The sequence below is a fragment of the Lagenorhynchus albirostris genome, chromosome 17 (genome assembly GCF_949774975.1).
Source record: "Lagenorhynchus albirostris chromosome 17, mLagAlb1.1, whole genome shotgun sequence".
Lineage (NCBI taxonomy): Eukaryota > Metazoa > Chordata > Mammalia > Artiodactyla > Delphinidae > Lagenorhynchus > Lagenorhynchus albirostris.
Window position 1 is genome coordinate 57,583,542 of NC_083111.1, and position 27,046 is coordinate 57,610,587.

The following is a 27,046-nucleotide window of genomic DNA, read 5'->3' on the forward strand; positions in this document are numbered from 1 at the left end:
CATACAGTGGATTCTAATTCCCATTCTCAGTTTATTTTTATTGTTTTTCCTTGATACCAAAGAGGAAGGATGCAAGATATTAGCTTCTCAATTCATGGTCTTTGTTGTTAACTTTATTTTTGCTTATGTAATTTTTTCAAGTGTTAATGAATCTTTAACAGTTAATATTTATGGAAGACCTTGTTTACTTCCAAAATTATCTTCTTGAGTAAGCAATTTAGGTAGAAGCCCAAGAAGTTAGGGTATAAGAGGAATTATTTGCCACTGAACTCACTGTTTGCCAGTTATCCAGGAAGAAAGATTGCTGGTCCATGAATGAATATTCTTCGGGACGAGTGGTTGGGAAAAGAGTAGGGAGAGATATTTATACTATTTGCTGTTTTGTGAACTGCACTTCAATTAATAAGCCTCTTTTGAAAATTTTGGATGTTATGTTGAAACACAAAGATAAATCTTCTTCCTAAAAACTTTTAATTTGTTTAATTCATTCTATAAATTTGTATTTAGAGCCTACTCTTTACCAGGTGCTATTCTAGTGCTGGGGATATAGACAAACTTTCCTCCCTTCTTGGGGAAGTATACAAAAGATAGAGAAGCAGCATATAATACCATACAATATGAGATCTTCAAATACTGATGTGTTACAAGATGCTATAAAAAAAATAAAGCAAGGAGATAGAGATGGAGGTGGTCAGTGATTCAGGGGAGAGAAAGTGACACTTAAGAGATATCTAAATGAAGTAAGAGATATCATGCTTCTCATTACATTTTTGGATGGATCGCAGAGGGCCCTGTATGATCCGAGCTTTAATCAGCTCTATAGCCTCCATTTCTTACATTCTTCTCTTTACCCACTATGCCACAGGAACGCTGTCATCTTTTTAGTTTCTAGAAGACACCAGGCTCTGGCTTCCGTGGTGGCGCAGTGGTTGAGAGTCCGCCTGCCGATTCAGGGGATGCGGGTTCGTGCCCCGGTCCTGTAAGATCCCACATGCCGCGGAGCGGCTGGGCCCATGAGCCATGGCCGCTTGAGCCTGCACATCCGGAGCCTGTGCTCCACAACGGGAGAGGCCACAACAGTGAGAGGCCCGCATACGACAAAAAAAATCTTGAATGTATTGTGACTTGTTTTGGGCCCTTAACATGTGAACTATCCTGGAGAATGTTCCATGTGCACTTGACAAGAATTTGTATTCTGCTGATTTTGGATGGACTGTTCTATATACCTATTACGGATTTAATTTGGTGTAAGGTGTTGTTTAGGTCTATTGTTTCCTTATTGATTGTCTGCCAGGATGATCTATCCATTGATGTAACTGGGGTGCTCAAGTCCCTTACTATTACTGTATTGCTTTCAATACAGGCGCAGGCTCAGCGGCCATGGCTCACGGGCCCAGCCGCTCCGCGGCATGTGGGATCTTCCCGGACCGGGGCACGAACCCATGTGCCCTGCATTGGCAGGCGGACTCTCAACCACTGCACCACCAGGGAAGCCCCTACTTTTGTCTTTTAATCCTCATGCTTGCTTTATAAGTAATTGATATACTACCTTTGTTATATATTTACCTTTTCCAGTGGATTTTTACATTGTTTTCTTATTATTTAATTACTGATGTTTATTTTCAGCCTAAAGAAGGTCCTTTAACATTTCTCTCAGGGACAGTTTAATGGTGGTGAAGTTCTTTAGCTTATGCTTCCCTGGGAAACTCTTAATCTCTCTTTCAATTCTGAATGGTAACCTTCCTGGGTATGTTATTGCAGAATTCTTGGTTGGTTGTTTTTTCCTTTCAGCACTTTAAATGTGTCATGCCACTCCTTTTGGCCTGTAAGATTTCTGCTGAAAAAAACAAAAGAAAACAAAAAACTGCGGATAGCCTTATGGGGTTTCCCTTACATGTAACAGGTTGTTTTTCTCTTGCTGCTTTTAGTATTCTCTCTTTGTCCTTGACTTTTACCATTTTTAATTATAATGTGTCTTGTTATGTGTCTCTTTGGGTCCATCTAATTCAGAATTCTCTGTGCTTTCTGGACCTTGATGTCTGTTTCCTCTCCAGATTATGAAAATTTTCAGCCATTATTTCTTCCATATTTTTTCTCATTTTTTTCCTTCTGGGACCACTATAACACAAATGTTGTTATTCCTGTTGATCTTGTCCCAAAGGTTTCTTAAGATGTATTCAGTTTTTTAAATTCTTTTTTCATTTTGCTGTTCTGTCTGGGTGAGTTCCATTGACTTGTCTTCCAGCTTGCTTATTCATTCTTCTACCTCATCCAACTTGTTTTTGAACCCCTATAGTGTATTTTTCAGTTCAGTTATAACTTCTGTTTGGTATTTCCTCATATTTTCTGTCTCTTTGTTGAAGTTCTCACTGTGTCTGTCCATTCTTCTCCTGTGTTCAGTGAGAATATTTATGACTATTACTTTAAACTCTTTATAAAGTAGATTGTTTAACTCTGCTTTATTTTGTTTTCTGAGGCATTGTCTTGTTCTTTCACTTGGAACATAGTCCTCTGTCTCCTCATTTTGCTTAATTCTCTGTATTTGTCTCTATGTATTAGGTAAATCAGCTACCTCTCCCAGTCTTGGAGGAGTGACTTTATGTAGATGTTCTGTAGGGCTCAGAAGTGCCAGGCACTCAAGAGGTGTCCCCTATGTGAACTGCATGCATTCTCCTGCTGTGGAGGGGCTGCAGCTGCTGCTGCTTCAGTGTGCTGGTGGGCGGGGCTGGCCTCTGTTATGGTTGGCTGCAGGACCTGGTCATGGTAGCTGCTGAACGCTGGGCAGAGTCACTTCCCAGCTGGTTCTGTAGCTTGGCCAAGGCACAGGAGTAGGTGGAGCTCTTTGTGGGGCACATCCACTGGCAGTAACAGGTTAGATGGAGATTTCCTAAATGGTGCTCTCCAGAGATGGTATTAGCAATGTACCCTGAGATTTCAAAAATGGCTCCCACCAGTGTCTTAGTCCCCAGAGAGCATCTCAACTGGTTCCTGCCTCTCCAGCAGACACTTTAAGATCAGTAAGGGAGTCCCCTTTACCTTTGACCTTTTCAAGTGATTGAAATCACTTTTCAATCTGGTGATTTTGTGCTGGTTTTCAGGTGGACTGAGTCTGCATGTGACCCCTTTAAGAGTGAGTTTTCCATTCACTGTAGTTCTACAGTTTTCCTGGATGTATTACCCATTGGTTTTCAAAGCATGTGTTTTAGGGGCTCATCTTTCCTGTGAAGGATCTAAGGGTTGGGGTGCCTGACGTGAAGTTCAAATCTCTTGTTTCTCAAGGAAAATATCCATACCTTGTGATCCTTCCAGACTGTGAATCGCTGTGGCTGGGGTGTGTCGTTTTTCCTTGGCATGACTGCATCTCTGTTTCTCCTAACTGTCCCTTTACCCTTTGTGGCTGTCCTTTCACCCTTTGTTGTGGAGATTCTGTTGTGTTTTCAGGCCCCTTTCAGAGGGAATTATCCCATATGTAGTTGTATATTTGTTGTGTCTGTGGGAAGAGTTGAGTTCAGGATCTTCCAATACCACCATCTTGAACCCTCCCCAATGATTGCTTTTAAGTTATCAAACATAAAGAAAAACATGAGCAATGATTTTTGAAGAAACTCATAGATATTGAGGGGTTAAGTATCTTGGTTAATTTGGGTTTATACCAACTAAGAGAGCTCTGCACCTGTGGTTTATGCCAGTAACTGTCTTCTCAAAAGAGTTCTGACATGGTAATCTATGTAAGCAAATCTTCCAACAGTATTTGTCAAAATATATAGTTATAACCTGTAGTGCATCATAAAATTGATTTAGTGAGGCATGACCACTATTTTAAAAATAGATTACAAGTTAGAATCAAAAACAGAGAATTGCATTCATGTAGTAAGGGAAAATTATTTTTTAGCATTGTATGTATGTATGTATGTGTGTGTCTGTGTGTGTGTGTGTGTGTGTGTGTAACTGGGCCACAATGTAAAATATAATTGTGGGAGATGGTTGAAAATACTTGGATTTTTACAGGGTATCTTAAAATGGATATAAACCAACAGATCAAAAATTAATGTCCTCAATCAGCTATTTGATAAAAATAGCAAAGAAAGTAATTATGTCTTCCTTAGAAAATAAATTCGATTTTTTTTATGGAGAGAAAGAATAGATAAAAGTTTGGTAGATTGGTTAAGAAAAGCAAGGAGAAATGTGATGGCCTCTGTGAAACTTCAGGTAATTCAATAATGAAAATGAGTTAAGCTTAGCAAAGTAAACATCTTATAGAGCAGGAGATAATTACCACATTTTGCTGACAATTATAGGTAACTGCTATGACATAAAAAAGATTTCTATCTCCATACAAGATTAATACAATGTGTTTCTCCCATACTTTACAATGAATTTGCTTCATGTTTATCTTAGTATAAGATACTTATGTCTTAGTGTGAGATACGTCACTGTAAATAACACACATCTTATAAAGTACACAGCATTGACCTTTGCTACCTATGTGATCTCAGACACGTTATTTATCTTCTTTATTAAATGCAGTCATAAAATTATTTATCTATTAAGGGAAGTCTTAAAATTAAATAATTCATGGAAAGTGCTGTGAATGGTACCTGGTATGTTATTAAATGTTCAATAAATATGCGCTTATTTTTTCTCAAGTAGTTCATGATTTTTTTTCCTTAACAACCCATAATTTGCACAGAGAAGGTATTTGATAAACATTTGCTGAATTGAATTGAATTGACAACACGGGTTGGGTAAGTAAAATGATTTCCTTTGTGAAGGTGAAGAGTTAGATTTAGTAATTTTCCCAAGGTTTATACAGCTAGTTTAGGGGAGCATAGGCTTCTGACCTAGTTCTTATGAGTTGTAAATCAGGGCTCTCCTATAAGGCAAGTGTAATTGACCACTGAGTTGATTTTTAAAACAACCCTGCTACTCTTATGATTGTTTTATGAACATAAAACCCAAAACAGTCTGGAAAATAGTATACTTTGTATCTAATAACGAGTTAATGTTTTTTAAGTATTTATTAACTCTGCTAAGTACTCTGTATGCTTTACCTCACTTACTTCTCATAACTTTGAAATACATGCTCTTATTACTCACATTTTATAGATAAAGAAACTGAATTTCAGAGAGGTTAAATAGCCTGATCAAAGTTGTTAGTTGGTAAATTCTAAATCAGTATTTGAACTACAAATCTGACCCAGTTTTATGGACTCTACCACCAACCTTTCCTTAATCTAACTCAGATAAGATATCATATATTCTGAGAGGAATTTTGACTCTTCCTATTTAGGTCCTCGCTATACATTCTTACAAGGAGAAGCAGGATAGAGAGAACAGAAACAGAAAACTTGCTAATTTTTCAGCTGCTCTTTTGTTCATTCAGCATTATAATTTTGTTTGAAGTACTGTGGCATATACATATTTAGATGTATTATTCATTTTTAGTCAAATAGAAAGACAACTCAACCTTTAGAAGTACCCATAATATGAATCCTCTATTAGTGGAGAGAACATTAATAACTTCTTATAATAAAGAAAAGCTATGTGATCTGTGGCAATAGAGAAACACTGAAAGGAAAGGCAGCTATGTATAAAAACATGATATACCTGAATGATATGTCAAGCAGAAAGATATAAAGTGAAAAGCCATTATTTATGGCCTCTTTAAAAATAAAAAACGTATACTTACAACCTTCAAAAGCATGTCTCAGAAAACACTAATTTATAATTTTAATGTGTTGTCGTTTATATGTTAGTTGGGATAGAACTGCAATATTTAACATTTTTTCCGTATTTCTCGTATGTTTATGTTTTATATAATGGATAAGTAGGAAATATTTCAGAAATCATATGTTAGGTATGAATTTTCTTCACTGCACTTCCCTCATGATGTCTTTGTTTTTGTCTTTATGGTTATGCTTTTTCACCAGAGATGGTTTTCAGTTACCTTATTGGTGTTCACCGCTGTGATGACCCAGACACATTGTGCATTGCTGTCATACTGGAATGGAAAGTTGGGAGACGTAAAGGTTCCACTTGGTCCTTGAAGATTAGAGCCACATGTCTTCACTAAAAGAGAAATTGCATTTTAAAAGGTGAACGTGCCACATGCAAAATCATAGCAATAAAATAACTTGCAAATAGACTTTAAATTCAAAATTGCACAATAATAACCACATTGAAATATATATTATGACATTCTAATGTGACATCGAAATGAGAGTGTTTTTTACACCCTGAAGTTCACAAGCTCATATTTTAAACATTAATCGAAAACTAGTTATGAATTAAAGTGTGAAGCATGATAAATTGTCCTCTGACTGTAAATAGGTTAGTTTAATTAGTGAGAGCTTATATTTATTCAATATTGTGTTAACAAAATTCTACAAAGAGGAAGAAGCAAATCTTTGGATTGATTAGCAATTTAAATAGTGTTTTCCTTTCTATTTATTAAGTACACTAGGACTCATAATAGCATAATAGCATAAAACTCATAATTGAAACATCAATATTAAAACTACTTTTTCTGTTCTTATAACTATGAATTGGGCCATTCAGATTACAAAAAGAGCTACACTGAAGTAATTTTAAGAAATTCCCACAAAAGTCATGTTATAATATTTCCTCAGTTTTCTAACCCTTTTCTCTTCTAATTAACAAAAGAGTTTCTGACCACACTGTACATGTCTTGACTTCCTTCTTGAGCACCACAAAAGTTTCTTGGTGGCATTACTTTTGATAAGCATTTTTTTGCCCCATTCCATTAAAATCCTGCCTAAGTCATCTTTTTCCAATCCATCAATAATTCATTGTACTTTTAAGTCATGTACAGTTTAACATAGATTTTCATATGCACATAAAACTTTACATATAATCACTTTAAAGATCAGTTTATGGAGGTCCCAAAAGTTTGTTTGACTTGTCCAAGATCACTCAGCTAGTAAATAACATAGTCAAGATTCGAGCTCAGGTCTTCCAACTTCAAGTCTTATCTTTTTATCATGAAATCTGTGTCTCTCTAGTATGTTAGTGTTTTTTAGCTAGTTTTTTTTTTTCCCTTTAGCTCATATTTTAGCATGAATCTATTCTAGACAACTTTGTGGTGATTTATTGGTTACTTTTAATTTTCTCTTGTTTGTGTCTGACTTCTATATTTTAAACAATAAAACTGTTATTTTCTAATAAGGAAAAATTAACAAATGGTATTTTTCTTCCTTCAACATCAATTACCAACCTTCCCTTTTTCATTTACTACCCCCTTCTTGTAAGTCTTCCATGTTCATTACTGCATTTTCTTCTCTCCTGTTCACTTTTTTTATTTTTCTCAATTTCCAATTTCCATAGTAAAAATACCTTGCTGATTTTAGGCTACCAAAGCTTTGTCAAGGCCTCACAAAATTTCTGAATATTTAACATTTGGCTTCTTTTTTATAGCTTTATTGAGATATAGTTGGCATATAACATTGTGTAAGTTTAAGGTGAACAACATGATGATTCACCTCGCATAATCACCACTTGTGCATGTGTGTGTGTAGTGAGAAATGTTTAAGATCTACTCTCTTAACAACCTTCAAGTATGTGATACAGCATTATTAACTATATTCACCATACTCTACATTATATCTTCAGAAGTTATTCATCTTATAACTGGAAATTTGTTCCCTTTAACCTAGCACCTCCAGACTCACTTTTGTGTGTGTGTGTGTGTGTGGTATGCGGGCCTCTCACTGTTGTGGCCTCTCCCGTTGCAGAGCACAGGCTCTGGATGCGCAGGCTCAGCGGCCATGGCTCACGGGCCTAGCTGCTCCGCGGCATGTGGGATCCTCCCGGACCGGGGCATGAACCCGTGCTCCCTCCATCGGCAGGCAGACTCTCAACCACTGTGCCACCAGGGAAGCCCCAGCCAGACTCACTTTTGATAATTACTATTCTACTCTCTGTTTCTCTGAGTTTGTCAATTTTAGATTCCACATATAAGTGAGATCATTATATTGCAACTTCTCGTAAGTCTTCCAAGTTCACTACTTCATTTTTTTCTCCCCCATTCACTTTTGAAAGTATTTCAGTCTAAGTTCTCTTGTTTCAGTGTTGAAATGGCTGTCACAATGCCAGAAATGACCTCCTAAATCTAATAGTATCTCTTCATTTTTTTCTACATATGTAATCTCTCAGCAGTAATGGAAAGTATTGACCAACTTTGAAATTCTCAGCTGTCCCTTACATAGTCCTGAATCTCTTGATTCTAGGCCTATTTGCTTTGAATAGTATGCTCCATACCCTGTGTTCTGGTTCTATTTTTTTCCCAATCTGACCTTTAAGTAGCATAATATTAAACTATTTCACAGTCTATTTTCTCTTTGTTCAATGCTCTCTCTGAATAGTTATTCCAATTCAATTTTACGGCAACAATGATCATTTGTGTTGACAGCTCTCAAATCTACATCACCAATTTTGTCATCTCTCTTGATTTCTAGAGTAAATTTTTTCTCTGTCTACTGGAAATTCCATGAAATATTTTAAAGTGTTTAATGAAAACTTTAACTAACCCCTCCACCTCCTTCCCATGCGTACATATGCACTCCTCAAGACCTATGTATTCCACTTCTTAAACATCTTATCTTTCTTTTTCTTCTTTTCCCAATACCCAGTGCTTCATAATCACCTTTTTCCTAGACTAGATATAGCTACTTAACTCCTTTCCTATACTCCATTTTCACTCTCTGTTCCATCCTCCTTAGTGCTACTACTCTTACCTTTCTAAAATACAAATTTGATTATTTCACTTAATTGCATAAAAACTTGACCTGTTTCCTATAGGATAAATTACCAACTGCCTAAAATAGAATATAAAATCATTCCTGTAAGGATATAGGTTTATTTTCCAATACAACTTCCTGCCATCTTATACTGTCATACACTCAACTTCTGCCAGAAAAAAATAAATTATCTTTTTTCTTTGAATATATATACCTTTTATAGTTTTCCACTTTTTCCATGCTGTTCTCCAAGGCTAAAATGTTATTCCTTCTTACATTTGCCTGCAGAAAATCTATTCATTTAAACAAAGTTAAACCAATGTGCCACTTCTTTCTACAGGAAGTGTTCCCAATTCTTCCACTCAGGGTTCTGTAATGGATTGTAGTCCTCACAGCACATCATTTGAATGGCATATCCATAAAGGTGTTTAAGTGCTAGTGATGTGATAAAGAATGCAGTATAAAATACTTAAAAACTTTATAGCAATAAGAATTTTAGAGCAATCACATGATTGGTTTGAAGTTAGTAGAAACATCTTTCTAATTGGACATACTACTTCAAGTGGCTTTTACTACTTGGTAATTCTCTGGCATGCTTTGTTTTCTAAAATGTGCAAACACTTACAGTCCTTTGTGGACAGGCCTTGTTTATCATCTCTGTTCATTAACTCCTAGTGCATTGGCCTTCATGATGTAGAAATGTTTACTGAAAGAACAAATATCCAAGTTCTTTGGCACAGCTCTTAAATGAACTGTAAAATATGTGCTCTCTATATGCTGATATAAAATCCTTAAAAATATGTTTCAGACTGGGAAATTGTCTTTTTTGAAAATGATTTTCTTTTCACATAAAAATAAAGAAAAAAGCACTTATAAAATGACAAGTAAGAATCACTCATAAAAATGCTGGTCTTCCTGACTGCTTCTGTCCAAACCAAAGAGTAACCACTTAACAAGTAAGGTTGTATTTCTGCAAATATTTTCATTTTGTAGGTGTACATGTTTTTACAAAATTCTTGGCTTTTTGTGTGTTTGAGTGTTTTAAGAAACTGAGCTAATTCTATACATATTCCTCTGAAACTTATTTTCCCCTCATGTATCATGAATACTGTTCTAGGTCAGCATATGTAGGTTTATTTAATAGATTTCACAGTTGCAACGGTAGCTGATGGATGGATTGAAAATTTTTGACAGCCTTCAACTATGAGAATAGCACATGGTAATTAGGGGTTTCCCTAATCCTGGGTTGGGGAATGAGAAGACCAGCCATTTGAGCAATTTGCAACAGCTGACCCATAGCAACCAACATACAATATAACTGAAAGGAAAAATTATCTTGTAAGCCACTAAGATTTCGTGGTTGCTTGTTATACAGCACATGCTAGTGAAAGTTTGTTTTAATTTTTTCAGCTAAAAACCATAATCCAGGAATGGAGATCTTAGTACCTATATCTTTATATTTGTGCTAATACGTGTTCTTTATATTTGTGCTATCATGGCAGAATGAATTCTTCACAGGCTTACTTAGCTACGATATGTGAGGATTTAAAAATTGGATAAATATGTGTAAATTACTCCACACTTTTTTTCAGTATACTCTCAAAAATGGTATAAAGGAGTATAGGTCTCCACATTCTCACCAAAATAATAGTGTTATCTATTTGTGTTTTTGTCATTACATTAAATATGTTAATAACATTTTGATTTCCTATTCTCTACATTATTAGTATGGTTTAGCAGAAGTTTTTACTGTTATTTCTATTTCTTTTGCTCTGATTTTTCTGTTCATGTACACTTTTCTAGTTTCAATTGTCCTTTTCTCATGGTTTTACAGAAGTTTCCTACATATTATCAGTATTAACCATTTTTTATGTATGTTGTAATTATTTTCCCAGTTTTTTTTTTAATTTGTAAACTTTCCTTTTAGTTAATTTTCTCTGAAAACTTTTTTAAAAGTACATGTAAATCTGTCAGTATTTTCCTCTAGGGTAGCTGTGTTTTACGTCTAGGTTAGGAAAGGTTTCTTCAAATCTAGGTTTTCAAAAGTTGAAAAGGTTGAAAACACCATCTAATGTTTAATTCCCATACTTTCAAATTTTATGTTATATTTAAACTTTTCATTTATCTGGAAATTATTTTTGTATGGTGTGAAGTAGGGTAGATAATTATACTTTCCAATATATGGATATCTGTTTTCCCAGTAGCATTTATAGTAAACTCTGTTTTATTCCCCACCAATTTAAAATGCCATATGTACTATGTTATGTTATGCTCCACCCCCACTTTCTCTCAGAAATCCATACATGGATCTGAACTGGTATTTTGTGTATTGATTCACTTATCTATGATTATTTCTCTGAAATACCATATTGTTTAATCACTTTTAATATAGACATTGCAAATCTTGTCATTGTTCAATTTCATTATTTTCTTTGTTATTCTTGAATATCTACTTTTCCATGAACTTTTGGTATGTCAGTTTGTGAAGTTTAAAAAAGATTGGTAGTCTTATTGAATTATATTGAACTCATACATCATTTTGATACAAATTTTCTTCTTCAATGTAGCATTAATAACACAAAGGTGAAAGATAAATGTGATTACAGTAGATGCTTATTAAATGTTTGATAAATAAAGCAGAAATTCCTGATTTAAGTTTTAGAAACACAGAAATAGTAGAAAAAGGAGAAAATTTTCTAAATGTAACAATGAATGTACGAAATTAAAAGAAGTATTAGACTATATAATAAAATGTGAAAACTTTTGCCATTAAAGATTAGAATAAAATATGGATGCTCAAAATCTGTGACAACATTCAACATTATCTCAGAAGTTCTAGGTAATGCAATAAATAGGAAAAATTTGGAAAGGATTACAAAATAAAAAGGTATCATTTTTTTACTTACAATATGCAATTTGCCTACCTAAACTCAAGAGTTAATAATTTGTCTACAATTTATACTATGTTATGTTTAAGAGTCATGTAAACTGGCTTTGAAGAAAACATGCATATGAAAATTTAAAGTTTTCTTTTATAAAAATAATGATTGGCAATTCAAATGGAAAGACCCAATTCACACAAGCAACAAAGTAAATGTGTAATTTTGAAAAACATATTTGGCAAGAAAGGTACAAGACTTCTATAAAGAGAACCATAAAAAACATTCTGAAGGAAATGAAATAAAACCTGTGTAAGTGAAAAGACAGGTTGTGTTCTGGATGGGAAGGCTTGTTGTCACAAAAATGTTAACATTCTGATTTCAGCAGTTTAAAATGAATTGATACAAATTAGCTAATTTTTATATAGTCTATATATCTATGATTATTTTAACTCTTAGTTGTCTAATATAGTTATTTTACAATATTCTATATGTCTTATTCATGTTCCACCTATATTTTTAAAAAGGTAGAGAAGAATAGCTAATTCATCCTTTTCTAGTCTTGTTTTTGAATTAAAATGAGCCTATATATAAGAAGACACTGTGAGCTACTGTTAAGAGGATTATGCCCTTTCAAGAAAATGATGTAAGTATAGTAGCAGAAAACAAACAAACAAAATTAATCCTTAACGTCTATCAATATACCATAGTCCTATTTTTTCCTCAGGTCAAGCACATAGAGTTAACTATGCTTTGAGAAACACCTAAGAAAAAGGTTAAATACAATGAAATATGTTTTGGTTCAACTGTAACCTCCAGGCATTTAGATTTATGCTGGATATAATGTTTGAACTACTCAAGTAAGAAAAGCAAAAAATTTATTTTTTGGTTGAATAAGAAAGATACAATTCTCAGGTTAAATATTCTTTTTGCATGGAATATACCAGCTGGGTCCAGTCTGTAGTGGTCTCTGGGTCTAGTGAACCCTGAAGTATCTCTTTCACTCTCTCCTTCCAGAATCTTCATGAATTTTTAATAATATTGAGGGACTATTGTGATCCTGTTCCGACATATTCTCAAGATTTGAAAATTCCTTAAAGCTCCTTCCACTCACTTACTTGCAATTCCTTAAACACAGTGAGAATGTTTCCACTTTAAGATGTTAGTACTTGCCTTTTTTCCTCACTTTGTATAGGTTTCTCCTCAAACAGTTCTTAATAAATAGTCTATTCTGACTAATCTATATGACTAACCTATCTAAACTTTAGATTTTTAAGTATCACCTTCATACACTACATACACTGAGATATACATATTTACACACAGTATATACACATGCATACATGTGTACACACACATATATATACCATTGTTTACTGTCTCTTTTCCTTATTAGAATGACAGCTACATGAGAGCAAGGACTAGGTTTTGTTCACCATGGTGTCTCCAGTGCCTAGAACAGCGTGTGGCCCATAGTAGATACTCATTAAATACAGGAATGAATGAATGAGACCATGATTAAAATAATGAGAGTCACAACAAAGATTTGATTTTGTTTCTGGTTTCTATCTTTCTTCCCCCCACCTCCTTTGCATGTAGTGGCAATTTAGGCTACCACCCTTTTGTGGATATTGTCATCCACCTAGGATTCACTAACAGCTCTGTGAACAATTAATCTCTATTGTCTCCTGCTCTAAGGCTGTGTCTTAGGTATGTTGGAAGATTTCTAGCAAGTAACAATTCTTTGTTATGAGGGGCACGATAGCCTATGTCTTTAACGGAGTTATGATGATGAAGTCCAAATAGCTTTGTAGTTTGTGTATCTTTACTATCCCTGCATCTTCAACTTACTTTGTGTTCATACTTGAGCAAATCCAAACCATCTGAATCTCATTCTTTTACCTGTAAACTTAGACAGTTACACTATATCACCCATTCTCTCTGACAGGCATACAATGACTTTACACTATATTATGCAGTTATCTCTGTGCTCTTAATGGTTTATCCCAATAGATGCAATGAGATTAGTAGAGCCTGGAAACTATTTTGTTGTCCAATCTCAGAGACATAGCTTTATTAAAATGGTTTGATGACGTATGAAACATGGAAATTATGGATTTTTTAGTAAAAAAAAAATCAATTTGAAATCTGATGTATTTGTAACATTTCCCTTTTCTTTCACCTGTGAATTAACATTGTGATCTTACCCTAGCAGAAGTATTTCCATTTCTATCTTTCAATATCCACAGTGATCTCTTTTCTTATTATTCAGAGATGAGACTCATAGTATTAGATCATTTCTGAGAATAACTTGACATTGGCCACAGAATAAACTATATTTCTTATGCTACACAAGAGGTGATAGACAAAGCAGGTGACATTAACTTTAACTTAGTAGAGTTTCTATTGCTCCTAGAAACTCTTAACTTGTAACTTGGAAAATTAGACGTTCTAATAAGGTATGACAATCAATGTATATAACAATGAATAAGTATGAATAGCCCAAACTTTGTGAGCTTCACCAAATCAGAATGGCTTAGACTATGGGAGATGTACCAACAAAAAACTTATTTGTGTTAGGGTTTCTGATAGGGCCCTGCTAGGTACGACAATAAATATTGCTAGGGAGAAACATAAAATGACTAAAACTGAATAAGTGCTGATACTTAATGATGGACAACTTCTAGTATTCAATGGGACTTGAACATGGAGAGACATGGTATGGTTACCTCCCAGACATGAAAGGGAACTATCCCCGATCTCATAGAGGTAAACTAGGGCAAGCGTTACTCACAATTTCTTTCTATTCTGTCTTTGCCCAAACACCACCAGTGGTAATTGAACTCTATCCTTACTATCTATACTTTGCAACAAGGTTGATAGCGTGTGTTTTTATTATGACATCTGATTAAAGCAGAAAGTGGGTTTTTTGTTGGATTGATTTTAATTATTTTCTTTCCAAAAGACTGTCTCCTGGGACTAAGACCCAGGAGAGGAAAAAGAGAGTTGTGATAGTATGTCCAGTCATTTAATAACTATTTAAAAATGTAAATTTATTTTGGATTCCAAGATAGTGAAGCAAACTATATGTTATAAATAAGAAATATTCGATGGTGGTTGTTTGAGGGAATCAGACTTATTATCATTTTGTAAACTTCAGTAAGAATCTAGCACCTAAAACTTTATATGTCTATGATATAAACTGATATTAAGCTTATATTAAAAGTTGATATAAACATAAAATTTAAACTGATATTATAGCAATACATTATTAATGTCACAAAGCAAAATTGATATTTTTATTATTTACTGATCAAATATGTTCCAGATCTAGAAACAAATAAGATCTAACAGTTAAGAACTTTTGTTCAGTGAATGTAATGATCAAATTGTTCACTGAAAATAAAAATTAACTTTCCCATTTCAATGTAATTTTTCTGATAAATTCTACATACTAATTTTAGATGATATGTTTTAATTTATTTGTGAAAGTTAAATGCTGTACAATACTTATTCTGCAAATTCATGTATTCCGAAAACATTAAATGAGTGCATTATTCTGTTTGACGCACTGTGCTAGACACTGAAAGGTAAAGAAGACAGTCAAGGTCTCTGCCCTCATGGAGTTTACAGTCTAGAAGAGAAGAGAAATACTAAACTAGTAGATAAAGTTGGATTTAAGAGATGCTATGAAAGTAATAGATCAAGAAAGGCTATGGAAGGAGATAACAGATCAGGAAAGACTACTCATATGAAGTGACATAAAAAATAATTGTTTTATTTCTATGTTTTGCCCCCCCACTTATCTAGTAATTTGGGAGTCTTTCTCCTATGGCTTTTATAGAATCCTTATAAAGAATAAACATTATAAAAAAATTGAGGGTGAACTTGTACAACAATAACACGGTATTCATTTCCATGTAACACTTTTTGAGACATCTTTTAAAGTTAATATGTGATCATTACTATTGGAGATGATTGAATGGAAATGCTTTAGGGACATTCTAAGGAAAACAAACAAAAACAAATAAACACCCCATGTTGGCAGATGTATATGTGTTGAATATAAAATAATCTACTGAGAAAAAATGACTGAGAAAATAAAATGGCTCAAGAAATTTAAAAATTTCTAAGACAAGTTATAGGAGATACAAAACATATATTAGTTCAAACAGAAAATAAATATTTTTAAAGTTGTGAAAAATATTTTATAAATTAAAGGAAAAATTTTAACGAAGTTATTAGCAACCTAATGAAGAAAAAATGCTTTGAAAATGAAAAAGGTTTGGGGAATTCATTTTTAAGTGGGATCAGAAAAGATTTGCTGTGAACAATGAATAAGTCTTGGTAGAAATTTATTATCAAAGTGGACAAAGGAAACCAGGACAAATGAGAAGAATACCACCAGAACTAGTGTCTGCTTTCTTAATGGACATAAATAGAAATTGTGGAGTTTTCACACAGAAAATAAACTGCATTAAATAAGGTACAGATATATGACTTAAGTGTCAAAATTTTACTCCTTCCGCATGATATTTGGCATATGTCTTGAAGGACTACGTTCAAAAACAATTTATCTTTCTCTTGCATTTTTTTTTTCTGGGGAGGAAACTGCTAATAGCTTGGAAAGTTTCACACAGAGTTATTTTCATTATGAAGTGAAATTCTACATTGGAGTTTCCTCTATAACAATCTTAAACCCAGAAAAGTAGATTTAAGTAATGCTTTGAAATATGGTTATAATGCTTTCAATATGTCAGAATTTCATTTTGGTCTTATTTTACTTGTTAATAATTATTTAATATAGTATATAATTTCAACTACCTGAAAAAATGTTGAATTATTAAACTAAGACCTGTTATTAAACTTCAGACAAACAGGTATAGAAACATTTCTTCAAATTAATTAGAATTATATTGTTGACTGTTGGTCATGAAACACACACACACACACTCATACATACACACACGCATCTGAAAGTGAATGATAAAATCTATTTAAATCAGTGTCTGGAACTATCAGAAAGTAGTTCAGTTTAATAACATTTAATTGGACATCCTAGTCTCTACGTCTTCATGAGAAGCTGATAAAATGTCAGAAGTAGAGTAACAATTAGGACTAATCTTCAAATACATCTTAGTGTCATCTGCATAAGAATGAAAGTCTAATCCATGTCTTCACTAAAAGGACACATATAAATGTGGAATAATAATGAAATGAACCCAAAGCAGGGAACTGGAAAACAGAGGACATGCTAATGAAAGGGATAGAATTCAAATTAGCAAGGGGCCAACTCCATAGGATCAGATAAATTTGATTAAAACCCAGCAAACGCAATTCCTATTAAAAATGAGAAATAAACATATAGATTTCCAATGCAAAAAAAGTAAGCAATTTTTTGTTTTCTTTTCCTAGTTCTTAGCTGTGAGTAGTTTAATCTAGTCATGAAGGTCATGTTTACATATAATACAGCCTCTCCTTGTGCTTTGTTTCACTGAAACATGCCATTGGTATTAGGATGAGAGCACATATAGCATCAAGTCAGTAACAGAAATGATTTACATGAATTAATATTTTATCATGCTTTATGATGAAAATAAAAGAAAATCCAACTTAATCTAGGTTTGTTAGTAAGAGAAACAAATTAGGTGGTAGAATAGAATGAGATGAATTATCATGCACAACATACATGGAAACTATAGTGTTCTTAAGGCCACCCGGTGGGGAAAGAGGGTGGAAAAGAAATGGGAAGTAGAAGAGTAAGGAATAAGATGATGTGAGTAGGAGGATGGTGTGTAGTTACGAAGTCAGAGGAAGAAACACTTCAGCAACTGGTTGGACAAAGAATTTAATAGATAAGTGTATGTAATATTGAATTTCAAGTTGTTTGCTACTTTTGATGTAGACTGCCCTCCTTTTCCTAAATTATCCAGAAGATTAATCAAGTCATTACCTAGTTATCACCTGCATATTTAAAAATTGTTTTTGTTTGTTTGTTTAGATAAAATTGGGGACAATGTCTACTTGAATTTATGTAGAACAGAAATAATCTAAAAATCAGAAATTTAAAGACAAAATTAACCATTAGACATTAAGTTTCCAGTTATGAGCAAGAAATTCACTAAAATCTTTTAGAAGAGTTTAGACCTCCTTTATTTATTTATTTTTTTAAATTTTTATTTATTTATTTATTATTATTTTTTTTTTGCGGTACACGGGCCTCTCACTGTTGTGGCCTCTCCCGTTGAGGAGCAACAGGTTCCAGACGCGCAGGCTCAGCGGCCATGGCTCACGGGCACAGCCGCTCCGCGGCATGTGGGATCTTCCCAGACCGGGGCACGAACCCGTGTCCCTTGCAGCAGCAGGCGGACTCTCAACCACTGCGCCACCAGGGAAGCCCCTCCTTTATTCTTTTAATTTTTATTTTATATTGTAGTATCATTGATTAACAATGTTGTGTTAGTTTCAGGTGTACAGCAAAGTGATTCAGTTATATATATAAAAGTATCTATTATTTTTCAAATTCTTTTCCCATTTAGGTTATTACAGAATATTGAGCAGCATTTCCTGTGCTATATAGTAGGTCCTTGTTGGTTATCTATTTTAAATATAGCAGTGTGTACATGTCAATCCCAAACTCCCAATCTATCCCTCCCCAACTCTTCCCCTGGTAACCATAAGTTCATTCCCTAAGTCTGTGAGTCTGTTTCTGTTTTGTATATAAGTTCATTTGTATAATTTTTTTTTAGATTCCACATATAAGTGATATCATATGATATCTGTCTTTCTCTGCCTTACTTCACTCAGTATGATAATCTCCAGGTCCATCCATGTTGCTGCAAATGGCATCATTTCATTCTTCTTAATGGCTGAGTAATATTCCATTGTATATATGTACCACATCTTCTTTATCCATTCATCAGTCTATGGACATTTAGGTTGCTTCCATGTCTTGCTATTGTAAACAGTGTTATGATGAACATTGGGGTGCATGTATTCTTTCAAACCATGTTTTTCTCTGGATATATGCCCAGGAATAGGATTGCAGGATCATATGCTAGCTCTAATTTTAGTTTTTTAAGGAACCTCCATACTGTTCTCCACAGTGGCTGCACCAATTTACATTCTCACCAACAGTGTAAGAGGGTTCCCTTTTCTGCGCACCCTCTCCAGCATTTATTGTTTGTAGACTTTTTGATGATGGCCGTTCTGACTGGTGTGAGGTGATATCTCATTATAGTTTTGATTTGCATTTCTCTAATAATTAGCAATGTTAAGCATCTTTTCATGTGCCTCTTGGCTGTCAGTATGTCTTCTTTGGAGAAATGTTTAGACCTCCTTTGAAATCAGAGGTTAGACTATCTGATCTACATCTAAAAAGGCAGGGAACTTCATTTGACAATTTGTAATTTTAAAATGCACCATGCTCTAACTTACTTCCATAGCTTTTCACATGCTATTTTCTTCATCTCAAATATTCTTTTTTAGCTCTTAACCTGCTAGCTAAAATTAATTCTCCCATATCCTTATTTGTATTAGAGCTTTAACACTCTATCTTTTTGTTTACCTACAAGCAATTATGTTCCTTTATGTCAGCAACTGTTTTATCTCTAAGTGACATGAAGTTGGTTTAGTGTATAACACATAGTAAATGCTCAAAAAACTTTTCAGAAATTTTAATTGATGAATAATTAAATAAAGTGAAATATACCTAAATATAAGAAATAAAAAAGGCGAACGTTTACAATTTAAACGCTTCAATTAAACTGCGAGGAAAATAGGCAATTCATCAAATAAATGTCTCAGGGAAATTGGATATCACTTATAATTTTTGACAATCTTTCAACCTAGTGGAAGGTCAAATGAATATTTGATGACGATTTGTTATAATTATTTTATGGAGGATATTTATTCAACACAAAACATTGACTTGGAATGTTTCCATGCAGAAATGAATAAGATAGGATCCTTTCTTTAACGGATTTGAAGTCTTGAGGAGTTAGATACAAAGAGGTTATTTTAATAATGTGTAATAAGTGCTAGATAAAGGTAAGCAGGTGTTATAGGAGCATAAAAAGTGGACATTTTTGCAACCTGGGAGTTTAAAGAAGGCATCCTTGAGATGATGTCAGAGTTGAATCTTGAAAAGTTACGACACGTGAACTTAGAACAGAAATTCAGGATAGGCTTCCAGGCCGAGGGAAAAGGGGCACTAAATAACATATTGTGTATAAGAAAACTATGTAATTCACAGAAAAATCTAAGATTGTTTGGAGCTGGGGAGATTCTTTAAATGGAGACGGAGAGGTAAATGCCTATTCAAGGAAGGCCATAGATGATAGTCTATGGCAGTTGCTGGATTATTCATATTTGGTCAAAACTAAAGGGATAGTTTGCAGGTGTAGAACATCATTTTACTTAACTATGTCTATATTTTTAACGCGATCAGTCCAGGTGCCAAATGCAGAATGGATTTAAGAAAGTAAAAACTAGATACCTGGAGACAAGAATGAAAAAGTCAAGTCATGTACTTTTTTCCGCATATACTTAAGTTTTTTTGTTGTTGTTTTGTTTTGTTTTATTATATTGCTCTATTTAGTTTTAATGCAGGGTCACAACATATTTATTTATTCACTCATTAATTTAGTCAGTCATTCACACAACCAATACTATTTATAAAAGAACTACGAATCACTCAACAGGATGAGAATTGGTGATCATATAGTCATAAACCAGGCCCTGCCTCCCCACACACCTCACATTTTCAGGATAGAGACAAACATGAAACATCAACTATAAGATTAACTAAATAATCTTAAAAAACGCTACAAAGGAAAAGTATAGGGTGCCCTTGAGAGTATATATTTGGGAGACTTACTACAGCAAGAGGAGTCAGATCATGAAGCACTTTCCCTTAAAAGACTCATTAATACAAGATGGCTTAAGGCATGGCAAAGAAGGACAAAACGTAAAAAAAAAAATCTGGATTATATAGCATAGTTTTAAAAAATTAAATAATTTATTTTTTCCAAATATATCCTACAACCAAACCAAGTTCTAATATTTTCTTTGAATCCTAAAAATATGCTTTCATGAATTGTTAGGAGTTACTGTGGCTAGATTTTAGCTCTTTGTGATGCTGCTAAGCAAGTTTTAAAGTAGCAGGACTTCCCTGGTGGCTCAGTGGTTAAGAATCTGCCTGCCAATGCAGGGCACGCTGTTTCGAGCCCTGGTCTGGGAAGATCCCACATGCTGCAGAGCAACTAAGCCCATGCGCCACAACTACTGAAGCCCGTGTGCCTAGAGCCTGTGCTCCGCAACAAGAGAAGCCACGGCAATGAGAAGCCTGCGTGCTGCAATGAAGAGTAACCCCCCGCTCTCCACAACTAGAGAAAGACTGAGCAGCAACGAAGACCCAATGCAGCCAAAAAATAAATTTAAAAAAACCTTTTTTTAAAACCACTTTGTTTTAGGCTTACTATCTTTTGCCCCTCAATCTTTTTATTCATACCAATAGGCTTAACAAATCCCTGGTTGTATGAAAACCATGTAACAGGCAACCATTTCCCAAAATAATGGGGTTTCATGAGAAGCTTTTTACTGCTCAACACCAAGTAGAATATTCCTCTAAAGTGGCATCCAAGATCTTTATAAAGGAAGTAAAAAAAAAAAAGAGAGAGAGAGAAAGAAAAAAAAATAAGGACTAGGAGACTACTTCTGGGAATTGAGTCAGTGAATCCCAGGATATGAGAAACAATGATATACAGGAGACTATATTTCTCTATGCAAAAGAATTATATTTTTAAAATTATTATTAATTATTTCAAGGAACAAAATATAAGATTCTACAGAACATCAACTGCCAAGATCACTTGTTGTGTTTACACAACTCATTCCTATTCCTAGGAAATTGGCAGGTAGGATGGCATTATTATATTAATCCAAGCCAAAGTTCTAAAAATTATATTTAAAAATATTTTATATATATATATAAAGTACAGAAGCCTTGGCACAAAGCTACCATTAGAAAAAAAAAAGGACCAATAAATTGGTCCTAAATTATGTAGACATTGGATAGAAAAGGAAAATTAATCTATCCTTTGTCTGCTATACTGAAACAAGTTGGATGAAACTTTAAAATTTTGAGCCCCAGAAACAGGTTAAAGGTCTCATAAGTGGAACTCTAGGAAATAATTTCTACAGCCTGATGTGTTGACAGGTGAATTAGCTTAATTAAATCTCTCAAAAATTTTAAATTAGTAAAAATACAAAAAGCCCATATTTATTTCATTTCAAGGAGTGAAATATAAATGTCAAAATTAGGTATCACGTGCTCAAAGGCATACAGTTGATCACCTGGTAACTGTGTTGGGGGTGGCATATAAAAAGAAGGGTGTATGTGGCCATCTGGAAAGCAATGCCCTTAATAAAGGAGGAGACCTCTACTGAAAAATGTTTAGATACATCTGAACTTGGGCCAAGATTGCTAGTTCTAACGTTTCAAGGGAAGTTCATGTGAAATCTTCATTTTTTCAAATGTCAAATTCTTTAAAATATATCGACATATAATAGCCAAAAACACCCATAGGCTATTTCTGGACCCCGACTTATAATGCCTGAGCCACATATTCATTTTTATACAAAATTAAAACAAATAGATTTCAATGAAACAGTTTGAAAACATAATTGCAAACTATTTCAATTACAAGATTGCAACAAACTTTTAATGGTTCTAATTGAAAATCGTTATTTAAAAATTGCTTTCACAATAAAAATCCCTTATCAATTTATTTATTTTATTCTCCTCTTCAATGTCATTTGTTATAAATACAATTTTTATTTTGGAATAATTTTAGATTCACAGAAGAGATGTAGAAATCATACAGACACTCCCCATGTACATTTTACCCAGTTCCTTCTAATGTTAATATATTGCATAACCATAATTTATTTATCAAAACTAAGAAAGTATCATTGGTATATTATGATTAACTCAACTCCAGACTTTTTTGCATTTCATCATTTTTTTTTTAACTAATGTTCTTTTTGTGTTCCAGGATCTAATCCAAGATACCACATTACATTTAATTATGTCTCTTTAGTCTCTTCCTTCAATGTCATTTTAAATTAATATTTTGCCGACTTTCCACCAATGTGTGTGTATGCGTATGTGTAAGAGAGAGAGAGACAGAGGTAAAGAGAGAGACAGGGAGGGAGGGAAAGAGAAAGAAACGGAGCACACGTACTTAGTTTAGAAGGTCAATACCCCCACATATAACCAACCTTAGAATAAATTTGAGGATTAATTTCTTAGCTGGCAAATCTTGGGGACTCGGAACAGGGTGAAGTTGATAAGGTAATAACATGCCACAGAAGTCTATGCACTGCAGTATAAGCATCTTTCTAGCCATAACTGTTAAAGATTCCTTTCCAAGGTTATAGTTAGAAACCTAAAAATAAAAAAAAAATGCTACAAAGTATTGTAACCCAGACACAAAAAAATTTAGTGCTCTAGAGCAGCCTCTACATTATTGACATTTTGGACTAGATAATCATTTATTTTGTTGCAGGGGCTGTCCTGGCATTGCACTATGTTTAGCAGTATCCCTGTCTTCTACCCACTAGATGCCATTAGCATTCATCCCAAACTTGTGATAGTCAAAAATTGTCCCCTGGGATGTTGCCAAATGTCCCCTGGGTGGTAAAATTTTGCTCTCTTCCATTAAAAACCACTGACTTAGAGGAATATCTTTTGTTCTAACTAATCCCTTTGATTTTTTCTTATTCCTTTGCTTCTTTTTATTCTATACTTACCAATGAATTTTGGTGAAAGAGAATTATGGAAATAAGACATAAACTTCAGCTTCCATTACAGTGGGAAGCTATCATAGTAAAGCTGTTTAATAGAGTGTTTGGACACTCCAGAAATACATAAAAATCTTGTTAACTCAAATCAAATTATATGTTCTTCTTTCTGGGTCCTTCCCCTATCATTTACCTAATCCCTACTGTTACTTTAGGATTTAAGTTGGCAATCTTCTGGGAAGATTTCCCTGATAGCCCTAATCCCACTCCACCCTGAACAGAGTGTTCCTCTCATTTTCCAATTTTTTAAAAGATCTCTATAAAGTAATTTATTACCAATTATTATCTTACTCTCTTCTACTGCCTTGTTTCCCCTCAGTATACTGTAAGCTCCTGAGGATGATTATCACAGTATTTCTGATTGCACCTGTAGGCAGTTAATAAGTGTTTACTAAATGAATGACACATTCAGGCAACAGAGTCTTGATTGAGACACCAAACTAAGGGTTTGGTATGCCAAGGAGCAGAATGAGGGTTACTGGAGATGAACAAAAGAAGCCTCATGAAAAAAATATTGAGGCACAATATATCTGGAGCTGTCTGTATGTGTATATTTTATATATTTACTTTGAGAAAGTAACATTAATCACAAAATGGGATATGATGAAATACTTAACGTAATGATATAAGCTCTTCCCTTGGCAAAGTTGACAAGCACTTGAAATATCTGTTTCTTACTTGCTAAGACTCCTCCTGATCTCATGTTATCTAGTGGGCATGAGATTAAACACTCTCTATTTGAATCCAAATGCTAAATTCCTAAAAACTGTACAAAAATTTGCTATATAACTACAATTAATGAAAATAGGGCTGGTTTTTGTTGCTGATGTTTTATTTGTGTTGCCTTCTTCTCAATAGATTTCATAGTCTCAATATCTCTTTGGTTGTATAGTTTATTTGCATTCTCAATGTTCATGAATACATAATTAGAGGAACTAATTTCTTACTTGTAAGCATACTGGTAATGTAAAGCTCAGTATCTACTCAACATCTTAGGAGGGGAGAGTCATATTATGTCTGGAATGTTAACCTAGAAAGAATGTCAGTGATGAACTATTTAATCTAAGTGAACATTTATAGGTGAATAGCGTATAATGCTAAAATAAATCTTAAAGAATTTTAGAGGGATTTCTACTTTTTACATTCATTAAATCCTAACCTGTCTATACCAACCAATCAGAAATGCAAAACTACTATATATTACAAATATCAGGGTTGTGTTTTATTTTTCCTTCTGATGTAGATTTAGAATAAACATTGAGTACAAATTTTCAGTTATAAGATGAATAAGCTCTGAGGATCTAATGTACAGCCTGATGACTATAGTTAATACTACTGTATTGTATACTTGAAAGTTGCTGAGAAGAGGTGTGGCCAAGATGGCTGAGTAGGAAGACCCTTAGCTTACCTCCTCCCTCAGGCACACCAAAATTACAACTATTTACAGGGTAACTATTGATGACAATGACCTGCAGACTAGCAGAAAAGATTTTCCACAACTAATAACATAAAGTAGGAACTACAAGAGACTGGTAGGAAGAGTGGACACGTGGTATAGTCAAGATCTACAACACTAGGTATGCAACCCAGAAATGGGAAAATAACTGCAACTGCAAATGTTCTCCCCAAGTAGTGAAGGGTCCAAGCCCCATCTTAGGCTCTCCAGCCTGGGGTCCTTCAGTTTGAAGATGAAATCCCAGAATGTTTGGCTTTGAAAGCTAGTGGGGCTTGTATAAAGAAGAGTCAGAGGGCTGTAGGAAACAGAGGCTCTGCACTTGAAGGGTATGTACAAAATCTCACATTCTCTGAGTCCCAGCACAAAGACAGTCATTTGAAAGGAGCCTGGGTCAGACTCACTTGCTAATCTTGGAGGACATCCTGGAGAAGGAAAGTGGGACTCCCCACAGGGACATAAAAACTGATGGTTGACATTTTGGGAAGTTAATTCTATCACAAGGGTACTGGTGCTGGTGAATACCATTTGGAACTCCTCCCTCTAGCTTATTAGCACCAGCACCAGCCTTAGGACCCCCTAGACCCCACATCAAGCCACACTTAGACCTGGCCCCACCCACCAGCAGGCCAGCACCAGCCCTGGCTCCCCCAGTCCCTGTAACTAGCCAAATCAAGACTCTGCCCCACCCACCAGCTTGACTGCACCAGTCCCAGGACCCCTCAGGCTACACGACCAGCAGCACCAGGATCCAGCCCCACCCACCAGTGGGCCAGCAGTCAGGGGCCAGTTCTTCCTACCAGCATGTTCACATTAGTCAGCTCTGCCATAACAGAAGGGCTCATGCAGCTCACATAAAGGGAACCCGTAAGCATATAGCTCTGGTGACCACAGGGAAGTGTGCTTCTGGGCCCCACAGAATGTCTCCTACATAAGGTCACTTCTCCAAGACTGGGAAACACAACTGATCTACCTAATACACAGAAATAAACACAGAGAATTAGGAAACATGAGGAGACAGAGGAATAAGTTCCAAATAAAGGAGCAAGACAAAAATTCAGAATAAAAAACTAAAGGAAGAGGAGATAAGCAATCTACCTGATAGAGAGTTCAAGGAAATGATCATAAAAATGCTCACCAAACTCAAGAGAAGAATGGATGAACACAATGAGAAGTTTAACAGAGTTAGAAAATGTGAAGAAGAACCAAACAGAGATGAAGAATACACTAACTGAAAAAAAAAAAAGCAATAGAAGGAATCAACAGTAGATTAGATAATACAGATGAACAGATCAGTGAACTAGAATACAGAGTAAAAACCACCCAATTCTAACAGAAAAAAGAATTTGAAAAATGAGGGTAGCTTAAGAGACCTCTGTGACAACATCAAACAGAATAACATTTGCATTATAGGGGTCTCAGGAGGAGAAAAGAGAGAAGAAGGTGCAAAGACCATATTTGAAGAAATAATAGATGGAAACTTCCCTGATCTGGGAAAAGAAAGAGACATCCATGTCCACATCCATTACATAATGAGAGTCCCAAACAAGATGAACCCAAAGAAATCTACACCAAAACACATTATAACTAAAATGGCAAAAATTAAAGATAAAGAGAGAATCTTAAAAGCAGCAAGAGAAAAGCTACTAATTAGATATAAGAGAACTCCCATAAGACAAAAGCTGACTTGTCAGCAGCACAGTATATTCAAAGTGATGAAGGGAAAAAACCTACAATCAAGAATACTCTACCTGGCAAGGCTATCATTCAGATTTGAAAGAGAGATAAAGTGTTTTATAGACAAGTAAAAGCTAAAAGAGTTCAGCACCACTAAACTGACCTTACAAGAAATGTTAGAGTCTTCTTTAAAGGAAAAGAAGAAGACCATAACTAGACATATAAAAATTACAAAAGGAAAATATCTCATTGGTAAAGGCAAATATACAGTAATAGAAGATCAACCACTTATAAAGCTAATAGGAAGGTTAAAAGACAAAAGTAGTAATACTATCTATATCCATAATAAGCAGTTAAGGGATACACAAAACAAAAAGGTGTTAAAAAATATGATGTCAAAAACATTAAACATGGGG

At 34.5% G+C, this 27,046-nt stretch overlaps 1 protein-coding gene across 3 annotated transcripts in view; it reads right to left on the minus strand.

Moving 5' to 3' along the window:
* The window catches only part of CSMD3 (CUB and Sushi multiple domains 3), a 1,076,690-nt gene that overhangs the window by 583,911 nt on the left and 465,733 nt on the right, over positions 1-27,046 (minus strand). For all 3 annotated transcript variants that reach the window (XM_060127236.1, XM_060127235.1, XM_060127234.1), the window contains one exon: positions 5,948-6,069. In XM_060127236.1, the coding sequence (XP_059983219.1) occupies positions 5,948-6,069 (122 nt within the window). The remainder of the gene's footprint in view (positions 1-5,947; positions 6,070-27,046) is intronic.